Here is a 13,424-nt window from a genome sequence, read left to right as displayed (position 1 = left end):
TAAAATAAAATTATAATACGAAGTAACTCAAATTTTCATCGTATAGAGGAGTGTTATACAACAATAACCCATGTAATAAAAATATATTATGTATCTTACAAAAAAGAGAGCATACCATAGATCAAGCACATCCCACTTTCTCCAACATGATGGGTTAATGGGTCTTGAATTTAGAATTTTGCTATATGATTTTTGGGCTATGATTGGGGAAAGACCCAAGTAGGTAGATGGTAAGGTTGGAGAATTGTTGGATCGGTTTTCACAACTCATCTAAAAACCGATCCAATCCAATTAAATTTGCGATTTTTTTTTCGATTTTTGATTTTTTGATTTTCAATTTTTCGGTTTGGTCAATGCAATTTGAATTGATTGATAAACACTCTTAATACCAAGGTCGACGACAGTCCAAAGAAGGGCATATTTAGTAATAAATTTTTTTAATAGATAATAATTTTGTGTTCAATATTTTATTTTAAAACATGAATTTAATTTGTAAAAAAACAGTTCTTGTAAGATAGATCAATAACTCTTGCAGACAGGAGAAATTTTCAATTTGCATGCTCTAAAGAATTCTACTGTTGTTATGCAGCATTATGAATATGATGTCTATTAGAATTTCAAAAGGTGAGGAAAATAATGAAGAATAATTGAGATTCAGATAAAGTATTACATAAGAATAGATAAGATAGATATAAAAGAATGTACTAAAAAAAAAGTGGCTATAAAAGAAAATTATGCATAAAAAGATAGAAAATCATAATATTCTATCCCTATAAATTATCACATTCTATTAGAAAAAAGTAATTACAATAAAAATTTAGTATGAACTAGGGAGTATGAAGATAAGCGCGAGTTCCGTTGAAGGCAAGAGAGCGTGGAAGAAAAACGCGACTAGTTGATGTATGAAGAGGAAAAAGATATTCGTTCTAATTTATAATTAAGGCTCCAAAGTCCAAACATAAAATAGCGTCAGATCAGAGTCGGACAGAAGTTGATAAGAACAAACAACAACGCAACCGTTTTCTTCTTCCCGGCACTTTCACTCGCTATCTCTTTTTTCATTCATCCGCGCGCCCTGTCGTTTATTCCTCCCTCGCCTGCATTGCATTTTTGCATTGCATTCTCTCTCTCTCTCATTTATAAAACGACAACACAACCACACACCGTTTCGCTTCCCCATTCCATTGTTTGTTTCTGCAAATCTCACTAGAAAACCTCTCTGGATCCCTCGCATCGCGCATTTCAATCTCCCCATGGGAAACGCTAACGGCAGAGAAGACGGTGCCGTTACCGCCGGGGACGATCCCTCCGCTACTGAATCCGCCGTTCGTGGAGCTCACGCGCCTGATTCCCTGGCTCCGGTTCGGGCCTTCTCGTCCGATTCAATGGCTAATAGCCCCCCGCAGAGTCCCCGCCGCTCCAGATCGCCGATCCTCTTCGGCCCTCAGGTTCTTTCAACAACAACCTCTTTCTTTCTATCCACTTCCTTTCCGCTTTTCTGCGTGCGTGTGGTGTGTGTTTATGCCATTATGTGTGTTCGTTGCTGTTGAATTGAATTTGGTTAGCTCGGGTAGAATTTCGATTTTGGTTGGTCAACTAGGTGCTTCATCGATGTTGCTCATCTGTTTTCGCTCTGACTGGTTGGTAAGTTTAATGCTAACAAATATATGTTGTGTGTATGTGTACGAGAGAGAGAGAGAGAGAGAGAGAGAGAGAGAGAGAGAGAGAGAGTTAGAGCCAGTGTAAAGGGCCTCTTTTGTGGGCAAACATAGATTATTACTGAGTTTACGTTCTTAGCGTTAAAGCTTCAAAGTTTAAACGAGAATAGGTTTTTTTAGGATGTTGAATTGAACGGATCTGGGAATTATGTTATTGATCTATTGGCTCTTTGGTGCATATGATTTGTAAGTGAGGAAAGGAATGAAGGAGGAACGGTGCAGATCTAGGAGAGTTATCGCTTTAAACTGCTTCTAGTTTTCAGAATTGCTATGTCTGTCTGCTTATATAGTTACCTCACCATTTTGTAGATTCCTCGCAATAGTGCAATCTCATTTTGGTTCTGTGATAGTTGAAAACATTTTACTGGACTTGTACATACGTGAGTCACAACTTTACACTTCATACAACCGGTACGCATGACTCCATCTGAGTTTAAGTCGGCCCACACAATTCTTTTCTGGTTAGATTCAAGGAGCCATATCTGCATTTTATAGATTCCTTGTAATCGTGCAACCTCATTTTGGTTTTGTGAGAGTTGAAAACAATTTTTACTGGACTTTTACTTGTGTGTGTCACAACTCCACATTTCACACAACTGTTCCACATGACTCCATCCGAGTTCAAGTTGCCCCACAATTCTTTTCTGGTTAGACTCATGGAGCATTGTCTGCATGTTGTGGATAGTTGTAACTGAGAATTGTGTGGATAGCATGACAACATTTGGAAATACACATGCACAGTTCTTTCTTGTTTACCGGCTCAACCAGTTAATTTTGTCCGATTTGGAAATTGGAAATTTCATGCAATAATGTCCTCTGGACTTAGTGTGAGATTTGATGCTTGGAATGTCAATGACATGCTTGTTTCATGGAGTCCATTTTATTGGTGTAATGATATGAATTTTGTTTTACATCGATTTTTGTGACACCTGCCCTCCGTTACTCGCGTACTATCCGCAATATTTCTCCTTGTGAGAAACGACACGGAAGTATTGGAACATGAGTACATGACAATGCCAACGTTGACGCAATAACTTTGGATATTGTAATTAATGCACCAGGATGTAATTTCAAAAGTTTTACACCTAAGACAAGAAGATTATATGTGTTTATATTTTGATATCTGTTAAGGATATAATTTGAAAAATTTTACACAAGATTATAAGAGTGCCCCAACTAGTTTGGGATAAAGCTGATGATGTTGTTGTTGCATTCCCTCTTTTTTTTGGGTCATTGATTTACGGAGAACCTGGAGAAAAAGTCTTGTTTGGCAGTCTCCTTTCTCTCTCTCTTACTCCCCCCTCCTCTGGCTTCCCAATCTCTCTTGTGAAGAGTTGATAGATTTCCATGAATGGTAAAACCTAAAAGACAAGACTTGGTACTTTGGTTTATTTTATATGACTTACTGTTCATTCACTATTTGACTGCATTAGATGATTTTGTATTTTTTCCAATGTTTCATATATCTGATCCTTAGTTGTTCCCCAGTTCTTTTAAGGTGAATGAATTTGCATAATTTAATTTAACATGGATATCTGAGAACTGGTTTTCTTACCTTTCATATATGGGCAGGTTTTTCCCAGGTGTGCCAATGTGTATGTGTTGATTTGTGTCTTACATCTGAAGATTTTCACTCTCTATGTTAAGTAGTAGAATATAATCTTGTGAAAAAATTTGGACATTTTCAAGTGTATGGGGCTGTGGTCAGCAGAAAAATCATTTCCTAGTCAGTTAAAAAGAACCTGTCAATATATGGGAAATGACTTTCTATCTTCTATGGTGGAAATTGTTTTCCAAAAGAGTTTTGATCTTGAAGGAGTAGTGCCCCCCATAGCATTTTCTTATTCTTATTATTCTGCACCTTCCAGCAACCTTGGTTAGGCACAAATCATGACATATTTGAATTGATTTATTTTCGCATGATTCAATTCAATTGATGTGATCATTAACTATTTTAAATACATAGTTTTAAATCTGGAACAAGATGATTACCCTCTCAAACCTGTTAGGCTTCGTAAAATATCTCGTACCACCATATTAACTAGGCAAAATCCAGAGTGATTGGTTTCGCTTTGCACCATAGCTATTTGCCCTTGCTAACCAATCCAATGAAACTCCATTGTTATATTTTCATATGAATGCAGGAAAATTAGAGGCCACGCTTATTTTGGTAACTCATAGTTATTGTTACCTATAAATATGCCAGCACTATTCTCAAGGTCATAAAAATGACTAGTGACAAACATGTGCATGAATAATCTAAGCTAGCTACATTTTTTTCCCTTGCCTTTTTGTGATTTTTTTTTTGAAATCGTAAATGTGCATTTCTTTGATAGAGATTTGGAAAAGAGAATATTATTGTGTTCCATTAAATGACATGGCTGCTAGATAATTTGTTTAATATTAATATTTCATTGGTTTACGATTTGATCCGTGAATGCATTGTGTGAAATGATGATATACTTGTTGATGGATCAACTTAAATTGTTTTGTGACTATACACTCTTTATTGGAAATTTTCTTTGACTTTGAGTGACTTTTGCCAATAAATTGAAGATGTTGACAGAAATGTATTGTTTTGGCCAATTAAAGTTCACTTTCTCTCTGAAAAGTACAATTTTTTGGCTTGTTATGGTCATAAGTTTAGCTTGGTCCTGATTATGAGCAATATAATAGCTTCCCTTTGTAGGTATTCACAATTAATTGTTCTATTTTAAATTGTTTTGGAATAATGCTACTTGGACAACTATTTTGGCACAAACTATGCGCAACTGCCAATGTGGGTGCATCTCAATAATGCTATCCATTTAACATGTGTGTCCCACTAACATTTGTTGTCATCTCAGATGCAGCGACATCAAAAATTGTGGATAGATTTTATGAGGAGCAATTTTTTATTGTTTCACAGATGTTTGATTTGTCCCTTTGCCATTTTGGTCAGATTTCCTTGGATGTGTAATGAATTGTTGTCCAAGTTAGGCTTCCCAATAATAGAAACAAAGAGTGGAATGTTAAAGAAAATCCAAGAGTTTCCATAATGGGAAGTTTGATTCAATAAGCTTGTATTTGAAAGTTGAAACTATAGGATCTGCTTTAGAAGAAAGTTTAAAGAAAACGTATAGGAAGTTAGACTTAAAGATGCTTTTTTCATATCTAGGTTATTAGTAGTGTGCGATAGTGACGCAATCCCGCAATAGATGCACGTTGCGGCCACCTTCTGTATTTCTTATATGCAACGCGATGATATCTAGTGGCCACAATCGTGGTCAATGAGATGACAATTGTATCGCTACAGTTAAAGAAAGGCAAATCCTAATATTTTCTCTTACGTAATTGGTTACCCATTAATGGGCCTAGAATTGGCACAAGTGGCGCAATAGAATGCAAAAGGGAGAGTTAGTTAGTTACTTAATTCTAGAATATTCTTAGGTGATAGGATAAAAGGAGGTGGAATGTGTGGAATGGGATATGCACGTGTTGAGTGAATATTGGGGAATTGAGGATCTCTTGGAGCCTAGGTTTGTTGGTTCTAAAGGTGAGTTAGGGGTCTTTTGGTGTACTAGTTTGCAATTAGTGTTTGTAAGGAGCTTGGCTCCATTACTGTTTTCATTAATTTTAGCTTTATAAAATTGGGTTCCATCAATTTGGTATCAGAGCTCTTTTAGAAGGAGTTGAGTGTCACGTGGAACGATTGGAAGGAAGTATGGGAAGGGTGCAAGAAGTTGTCCGTCAATTGCGAGAAACAGTTTTGAGATTTCTGGATCTAGTGGATCCGCGCGATACAGGTACTGGTATTGGAAATCTGAATGGAGTGTGCGGAGGAGAAAATTTGAACAGAAACGCGAGGGGTGAAGAAGAAGCAAAAGAAAAAGTAGAAAAAGCGAAAGAAGAAGATGAAGAAAAAGAATAAGAAAACGTAGCAAAAGTAAAAGAGAAGAACTACAACAACCAGAAGACGATGAAGAAGGAGAGAAAGAAAAAGACGAAGACTAACTGGTACATGTTAGCAACAAGGGTTGAAGAAGAAGCAAAAGAAAAAGTAGAAAAAGCGAAAGAAGAAGATGAAGAAAAAGAATAAGAAAACGTAGCAAAAGTAGAAGAGAAGAACTACAACAACCAGAAGATGATGAAGAAGAAGGAGAGAAAGAAAAAGACGAAGACTAACTGGTACATGTTAGCGACAAGCTTCAGGTGAGCAACACTGGGGTAGAAATGGAATTTTGCCAAATGGGTTCCAATTTTAACCTAATGGGTCAAGCCCAAAAGTGTGGTTGGAAGGAAATAAAATGGGCTCTACCCAACCCATAGACACAAAAAGTATAGTTATTAAATCTATGAAATGGGTGCTGAAAATAATATTAGGCCAAGAGAAAAGCAAACTACATGGGCCAGAATTAGTGGATTAGCTAAAAGGGATACAACATGTGTGTGATTTTCCTTCATGGCTGAAACACATTGAGGTTAATGGAGCCTCCAATAAACTCTATTTTGTGGGTAGAAATGCCACTGAAAATAGCTTCAAACAATGGGACCCGAGTGGAAGTTCTCTCGCATTACCATACCTCTTTCCTTACCTTGAGGACAAGGTGAGTTTTGGAGGGGGAGTATTGATCGGCCATAACAAGTGGGCCCAAGTCCAGCAATGGTTATGTGGTTATAAGCAGCGAAAGGGGTTGAGGGAGGGCATGGAAATCATTGGGAAAGGGAAAGGGAACTCTGCAACTGCAAGATAGGGTTGTTTCTTGTGGAGGGAGTAATAGGTTGAGTCTTTGTTGTTACTGTAATCTGTAATCAAGGTCCTATAATCTGTATTTTCTTGTTGTTACTGTCTAAGTTGTTTGTCAATTGTATCCCCAATTTGTGATTAGTTCAATAGTAATTCTGTTCCTTAGAAATTGGGTTCCATCACCCATACACAATTTGAGGGGGTGAAATTGACTTTCGAGTTTTGACCCCTTTTTTTTTCCTGATACTGTTACTGTTCTAAGTTTCGAACCCTATTTCTCGACTTGTGCCTCTCTTGACTCAATTTCCGCCAACCCCATCACAATTCTGGCAGTTTACCATTGGTTTTCCAAAAAGTTCACCACAATTTGCTTTTGTTTGGGGTTCCACTGTTTGCCTCTGTTTGTGGTTTCACAGTGCCTCTTTTTTTTCACCTTAGTTTTCCGGCATGTTTGCCTCTTTTCATCCAAGGCCACCCCAATTTTTCTGCAAGTTTGTCTCTTCACTACTTTCCTGCTCTCTTCAGTTCAGAACTTCAACCATGGCTTTATCCTATTTACAGTATTTGTATTTCAATGAATTTCTGTTCCAGCCTTTATATTTGAATTTTCTATTTTTGAGATTTTATATGCGTAGTGTATTTTACCGCTATCCCGTTATAGCATTTTTGGGGTCAGTCTGTATGTGCCATTATCTGGGATAATAACTATGTTTAATATAGATGTAGGTTGACATTATTGTCTTGTCCATGTTAGTATAGTCTCAGTGAATACTATACGCAAATGTAACTATGAATAGTTCTGTCTGCAAAAGTCCATGATCTACTGTTGAAAGGCTGGCATTGGCTAATTCTTGTGGTGTATAACTCTGTATTTGCACAAACAACAGTATCTGATTTTATCTGGAAAGCCTTTAGAGAAATTTCACTGATTTAACAATTTTATATGCATAGATGATGGAACCCAGAACAGAAGAATGAAGAGAAAATGTGGATGGTGTACATTAGGAAGAAGAAAAGAGAAGATAAAGAAAATGAAGCCAAGCAGTTAGAGTAGTTACAGAATTGGTTAAAGCTGTGAAGAGCAGGGGCTTAGCTTAAATAGTAGGGGAGGGTTAAGCATGGATTCAGATTTGTTAGTTCTGTGAAATTGTGCTCTGGCTCAGTTGTAAAAAGGGAAACCCTTGGAAGGAGAATTTTCTCCATTTTCTGGATGTGTTTCAACAAACCGTTTCAGATTTGTTCTCTCTCTCTGTCTCTCTCCTAGATCTCTCAGCTTTCTTTCTTGTGGGTCTTTAACAATAGACGAGACTGAAACAAGCTAGTTACCTCTTGGTATCTTAGATGATAAGACACCATTTAGGAAAAGTAAGTGTGTAGACTCAACTTTTGACTATAAGGAGTGCATGGTAGTGCACAAGCACCACAACTAGTTGCATTGCTGTTCTTGTTGACTTTGCAGTCTCCTTATGGAAATGATAAATAGGTCCTGAAACATCCCTTATTATCCACGATCAATGTAAAGCTTTCTCTACCTAATATATATGTATATATTATTGTGTGTATGTGTAAAGCTTCCCTTACTGAAGTTTTAATTTCATTTTAGTCAGTTTTTTTTTTTTCTAATTTTTTTTGGTCAAGAAATAAGTATTTAGATCTTATCAGTGTCTGAGTGGCATTACAAATAAATAAATAAATATAGGATTTCTCTGTGCTTTTCAGGTCCCTCTAGCTCCATTAACAAGAGGTAATGGCCCTCCTTTTCTCAATCAAATGTGGCAGAATGAGTCGCATGGTATTGTTAATCAACCTCCTGAGCAAGGAATCCCTGTCATGATTACATGGAATTATGGTGGGAACAATGTGGCTGTGCAAGGATCCTGGGATAACTGGACATCTAGGTGAGATATAATGACTCCTTTGTCAGTAACGATAGCTTTATTGTATTTGAGATGAAAAGTTATCATAATTGCAATTATTCTGTAATGGGATTAGTACCGGTGAATTTTAATTACTTGCAGGAAGGCATTGCAGCGAGCTGGCAAGGATCACTCAATTCTTGTAGTCCTGCCATCTGGAATATATCATTACAGGTTCATTGTTGATGGTGAAGAGAGATATATTCCAGAACTTCCTTATGTAGCTGATGAGATGGGGCATGTCTGCAATCTTCTTGATGTTAATGTATGCATCATCCTTTTTGTTTCTTTGGTTTTATTTCTTTTTCTCTTTGAAAATATCTTATTTCATCGTGAAATTCATCCTCCTATATACTTAATTGTGCATGTGCATTATTCTCCTTTTGGTATGAGGGCGATTGCTCCAATTAGGTTGTTATAAGATGAACTTGACATACAATTGACGCCAAAGTTTTTCATGGGTTTTTGTGCTTTTAGGGTTAGGGCATTAGTGTGATGAAATAGGCAATGCTTAATAGTAGGATGAAACTAGAGTAGAAAAACTTTTTAAGTTTGTTCATTGGTTCACATGAGTTTGAGGTTGACAAGCAATATGAAGAGAAAATGCAACTAGTTATGAAGAATGTTAATATTTCCTTATCTCAATGAGCCCAGCATCAGTGCTCTTGATTAGTGGATTATAAGGAAGTATCATCCCTTTTTGATGAAATTGATTTGTTTTCTGTTTGATAAGTTGAATTTTCTTGTTTTCTGCAGGATTACGTGCCAGAAAACCCTGAAAGTGTTTCTGAGTTTGAGGCGCCAGCCTCCCCAGAATCCAGTTATGGTCAAGCATTTCCAGCCGAGGAAGACTTCGCAAAAGAGCCAATGGCTGTTCCTTCACAGCTACATCTTACTGTCCTAGGTATGGAGAACTCTGACGTAGTTTCCTCTTCAAAACCTCAACATGTTGTGCTAAATCACGTCTTCATAGAGAAAAACTTGGCCTCGAAGTCTGTTGTTGCCCTGGGACTGACTCACAGGTTTCAGTCCAAATATGTGACAGTTGTCCTTTACAAACCACTCAAGAGGTAAATATGTGTCAGTTGTCCATTATAAAATCCGTGTTATTTTGTTTTTATTTGTAGCCTCAGTCTGTAAAGATGAAAAGTTTAAATGATACTCCCCCCCGCAAGTGGTATATGAAGGTCTTGTGTCTATAGATATGCTTCAAAGTAGCTTGTGCTTCTGTTTCTATTTGATATATTGAAACTTTTTGTTTTTCAATAGCTTTTTGTTTGTTTGGTTTATTTCCTGCTAGAATATTGAAATATCAATAGGGTGCCTTAAATATGATGTTGCTAGCGCTACTGAAGGTGGTGTCGTGGTGCTGGTCAAAGTTATGATTTTTGGTTTATAGTATCAAGTAAAAGCACACCACTAAGTGCATACAATTTATAGAAATTTCGGTTCATAAGTAGTGAAACTAGCTTACTTGTTAAAGAGCTAGGATTACAACATAAAGCAAGCTTGTTTGGTTAATATTTCCCCCCCTGCAAGTCCTCTTTTTTCACGCTTCTCAAGAGCGTTGTAAGGTCTTCCTCTAAATGTTTGTTTGCATTTAGTAGTGGTAAAACAAACAAGAGAAATTCTTACATCGAACCATTCATTTTTTCCCTCCTTTTCACTCTTAGGTTGGATTTGGTATCAGCTTAAATATTTAGGGATTTAAAGTTTAAATGATCAAATGTCAAGGTGTTAATGTTGAGGGGGTAAATTTTCATATTAATAGTATTTGGTTGATTAATAATTGGGATTTGCATTTGTCATTTAATGTAACAGCCCCAAACCCTGTAGCATGATATTGTCCGCTTTGCCCTGCGCACAAGCACCGTCGAGCTCACGGTTTTGTTTCTTGGGACACCCCACAAAAGGCCTCACACTAGAAGAGGTATCCACACCCTTATAAGGCATGCTTTGTTCCCCTCTCCAACCGATGTGGGACATTACATCCTCCCTCACTGGGAATACAGCGTCCCCGCTGTACACACCGGTCCAGGGCCAGGCTCTGATACCAAATGTAACAGCCCCAAACCCTGTAGCATGATATTGTCCGCTTTGCTCCGCGTACAAGCACCGTCGAGCTCACGGTTTTGTTTCTTGGGACACCCCGCAAAAGGCCTCACACTAGAAGAGGTATCAACACCCTTATAAGACATGCTTCGTTCCCCTCTCCAACCGACATGCTTGTGTGCGGGGCAAAGCGGACAATATCATGCTACAGGGTTTGGGGCTGTTACATTTAACATGACACAACAAATTTTTTTACACACACAGCATTTTGTGGGTTCTACACTTTTTGAAGAAAAAGTAAAAAAAAGAAATTACGGCACGCAAAACGAATCTCTATAACATTACACAATTACTTTTCTTACAACATAACTCTTATAAAACTCTTAGTAATTACCTCGGAATGAAGTTCCGGTTTTGAAATAGAGATTGTGCTCTGTTTTGGTTTCCAATTGGGCTTCAGCATGATCACTAATATTATTGGCGAGTTGCAAAGATAAGGCGTGGAACTTAGAAACAACAGGTTGAGAGATTTTGAATGGACGCTCGGTTTCGCATTAGAAATTGACTCCAAGGTGAAGGCTGAATACTTGAACTCAGTATCGATGCCCTAGCTAGGGGAGAGATAGAGAGAGGGGTTTTGCAAATAGCAGCAGAGAGGAGGGCTTTGAAATGGACGAGAGAAAAAGAGTGATATGCTGAAAAAATTAAGGAAGAGTGGGGGAGAAATTTTACATCAGTGGGGATTGGTGTAGCATTTATGTACATAAAAGGGATGTATTGTTGTCATCAAGATGAGAAAAATCTAGCATATTAACTTTATTAGTTAACCTTTCTTCTTTGGGAGTCAAACCTTTATGAACTAAATAAAATGGAGACTATAAAAGAGGTGTATCGGTGGGTTTTTGTGGATAGTTATCCTTTGTGGCTCTTCTTGTGGGGTTTCTTTTATGCAATATTCATTTATTATTATGCAATATAAAATGAGACATCTATAAAGAAACCTTGCGAAATTTCATGCGAACTGATTTATGTTCCCAACGTGCTAAATCCACCACCATGACATATGACATACAGATGATCTCTTCGTGTTTTTCCATTTGCATCCAACTTGGTGTTCACTGCTCAATACACGAGTCACAACATCCATGCTCAAAACCCCCAAGCTTTAATTGCAAGAGTTTTTCAGCTCAGTGCACAGTATATATAACAATTCCATTCAGGGGCGTAACAACGTGTAGTCAGTCTGAGGGGAACAGCCGCATCTCCTACACCGATAAACTTTATATATATATATATATATATATATATATATATATATATATATATATATATATATTCGTGAGAAGAAATATTTATATATTTTGTTAAATTTACAATATATGAACAATCTGCAACCCCCAAAAATATTGATCAGGTTCCTCCCTTTATTGAGATGCTATCCACCTTTCTTATTGCTTCCTCACTTGCAACAAATTTTATGAGTGTCAAACTAACGAGTATGACGATCTAATGAAATGTGTAGTTTCAATTAATAAAATTGAAGTAGAAGAATGTTTCCGCTTAATTTAACCAGACCCGATTTGTCCCGATTACATGCAGGTCGGCCTATTGTGGGATGGTTAAGTTTACAAGTTCAAAAATGTTATAATTAATTATAATTATCAAGTTTATATATTTTTGTAAATTTATTAAATGTTTTTTAAATTTTATTTATTTTAACTAAAAATTAATTTTAAGTATTTTAATAAATTTAGTTTAATATTTTTTATACAACTTAATTAAACAAATTATTTAAAATTGATATTTATAAAATTTAATTTATAAACGAATAAAGAAAATATAAATTAACAGACTACTCCAAATAACCTGCAGCCCACCATCAATGTATTAACCCTAACCCATACTATATTTATAATTTGACTTACCCATATTTAGTTCAATTCGCAACCAGCCCTACCCCTCAAAATCAGAGATATTGAATCCATTTTATTCTGCTTTTTTTTCTTCTCATGTTTTGATTTTTTTTTTTTTTGATGATTTATTTCCCTTTAACTTGGTTCCATTGAACACGTTACTCTGCCCAAAGCAGAGAATCTAACGCACGATGGCAGCGATTCGAATTTAGAGGTATCGAACGCGCCTAAAGACCAGAATGGCCAAGAGCCCAAGACATAACAAAGGCACCAATTCCAACAAACATGTTTGTTCTCTTTCCTAGTTAGGTTTTGGAGCAAGGACATAAAAAGTTTACCATTCTAATGCTAAAGAATCATGCGCGACACGCCACTGATTCAAAAGAGGGTCCAAAAATAACGAGGGCAGATGTTGTTGGCCGTACCAGTACGTAAATCCAGAGTGGTGACAAATCAAGAGGCCAGGCAAATAATTAAGATAAAAAAAAGTATGGTATCAAAGTTCCCCCGAACCACGACAAATTGAAACAAATATTAACAACCAAAATATATGCGTCATCTTAAAATTGTGTTACTCTAAATGAGAGAAAGTTATAATTTATAAAAGATATAATAGCCAAAAAATATAAAGATATAAGTCTCACTTTTTGTGTGGATGAAATAACACAAATTATATCATTTTAGAAGGACAAACACTTGTTCCATATTAACAATAAGCCATTTCCCAATTCCCAAAAAACCACCTTCGTTTCTACAACTTAAGAACTCTTTAACTCCTAGCACGGCACATCCATGCAACATGTATCAGTTTGAGACTATCGCCTTGATTATTGCATTTTATATATTCAATTATCCCAATTTTCCAAATCATAAAACAAATTGGAATAGTCTTTGTATATATATATATATATATATACATTCCTTTCATCAGAAAAATCATCTGTTTTGCTAAAGGCGTTGACAAAATAACACAACACTCTAGATCTAGATCGCAGCAATGTTGGTAACTTTCACACTAGGAGAAAGAAAAGAGGCGAAGCAATTAAGATGATGTGTTTCGGATGAAGAAAAATATATTCTTTCTTTCACTAACGAGGCC

The 13,424-nt window shown here is 36.5% G+C and overlaps 1 protein-coding gene across 1 annotated transcript; it reads left to right on the top strand.

Moving 5' to 3' along the window:
• The first annotated feature begins 980 nt into the window (after window positions 1-980).
• LOC133297226 (SNF1-related protein kinase regulatory subunit beta-1) lies at window positions 981-9,610 on the top strand. Its single transcript, XM_061496325.1, has 4 exons — window positions 981-1,448; window positions 8,164-8,342; window positions 8,463-8,625; window positions 9,117-9,610. The coding sequence occupies exons 1-4, from the start codon at window positions 1,254-1,256 to the stop codon at window positions 9,432-9,434; spliced, it is 855 nt and encodes a 284-aa protein (XP_061352309.1). The 5' UTR covers window positions 981-1,253; the 3' UTR covers window positions 9,435-9,610.
• Window positions 9,611-13,424: the final 3,814 nt, after the last annotated feature.

The sequence above is a fragment of the Gastrolobium bilobum genome, unplaced genomic scaffold (assembly GCF_033153095.1).
Source record: "Gastrolobium bilobum isolate Gb01-03AN ecotype WA unplaced genomic scaffold, APGP_CSIRO_Gbil_v1 utg9986, whole genome shotgun sequence".
Taxonomy (NCBI): domain Eukaryota; kingdom Viridiplantae; phylum Streptophyta; class Magnoliopsida; order Fabales; family Fabaceae; genus Gastrolobium; species Gastrolobium bilobum.
The sequence above is the reverse complement of the archived record's forward strand: the minus strand, read 5'-3'. Positions and strand labels throughout refer to the sequence as shown.

What these genes read in the sequence shown, in the direction of transcription:
- LOC133297226 (XM_061496325.1), top strand. Translation starts at nt 1,254, where the DNA reads ATGGGAAACGCTAACGGCAGAGAAGACGGTGCCGTTACCGCCGGGGAC. An exon ending in CGATCCTCTTCGGCCCTCAG is followed by an intron (nt 1,449 to 8,163) that starts GTTCTTTCAACA and finishes TGTGCTTTTCAG; the next exon opens with GTCCCTCTAGCTCCATTAAC. An exon ending in GCAATCTTCTTGATGTTAAT is followed by an intron (nt 8,626 to 9,116) that starts GTATGCATCATC and finishes TGTTTTCTGCAG; the next exon opens with GATTACGTGCCAGAAAACCC.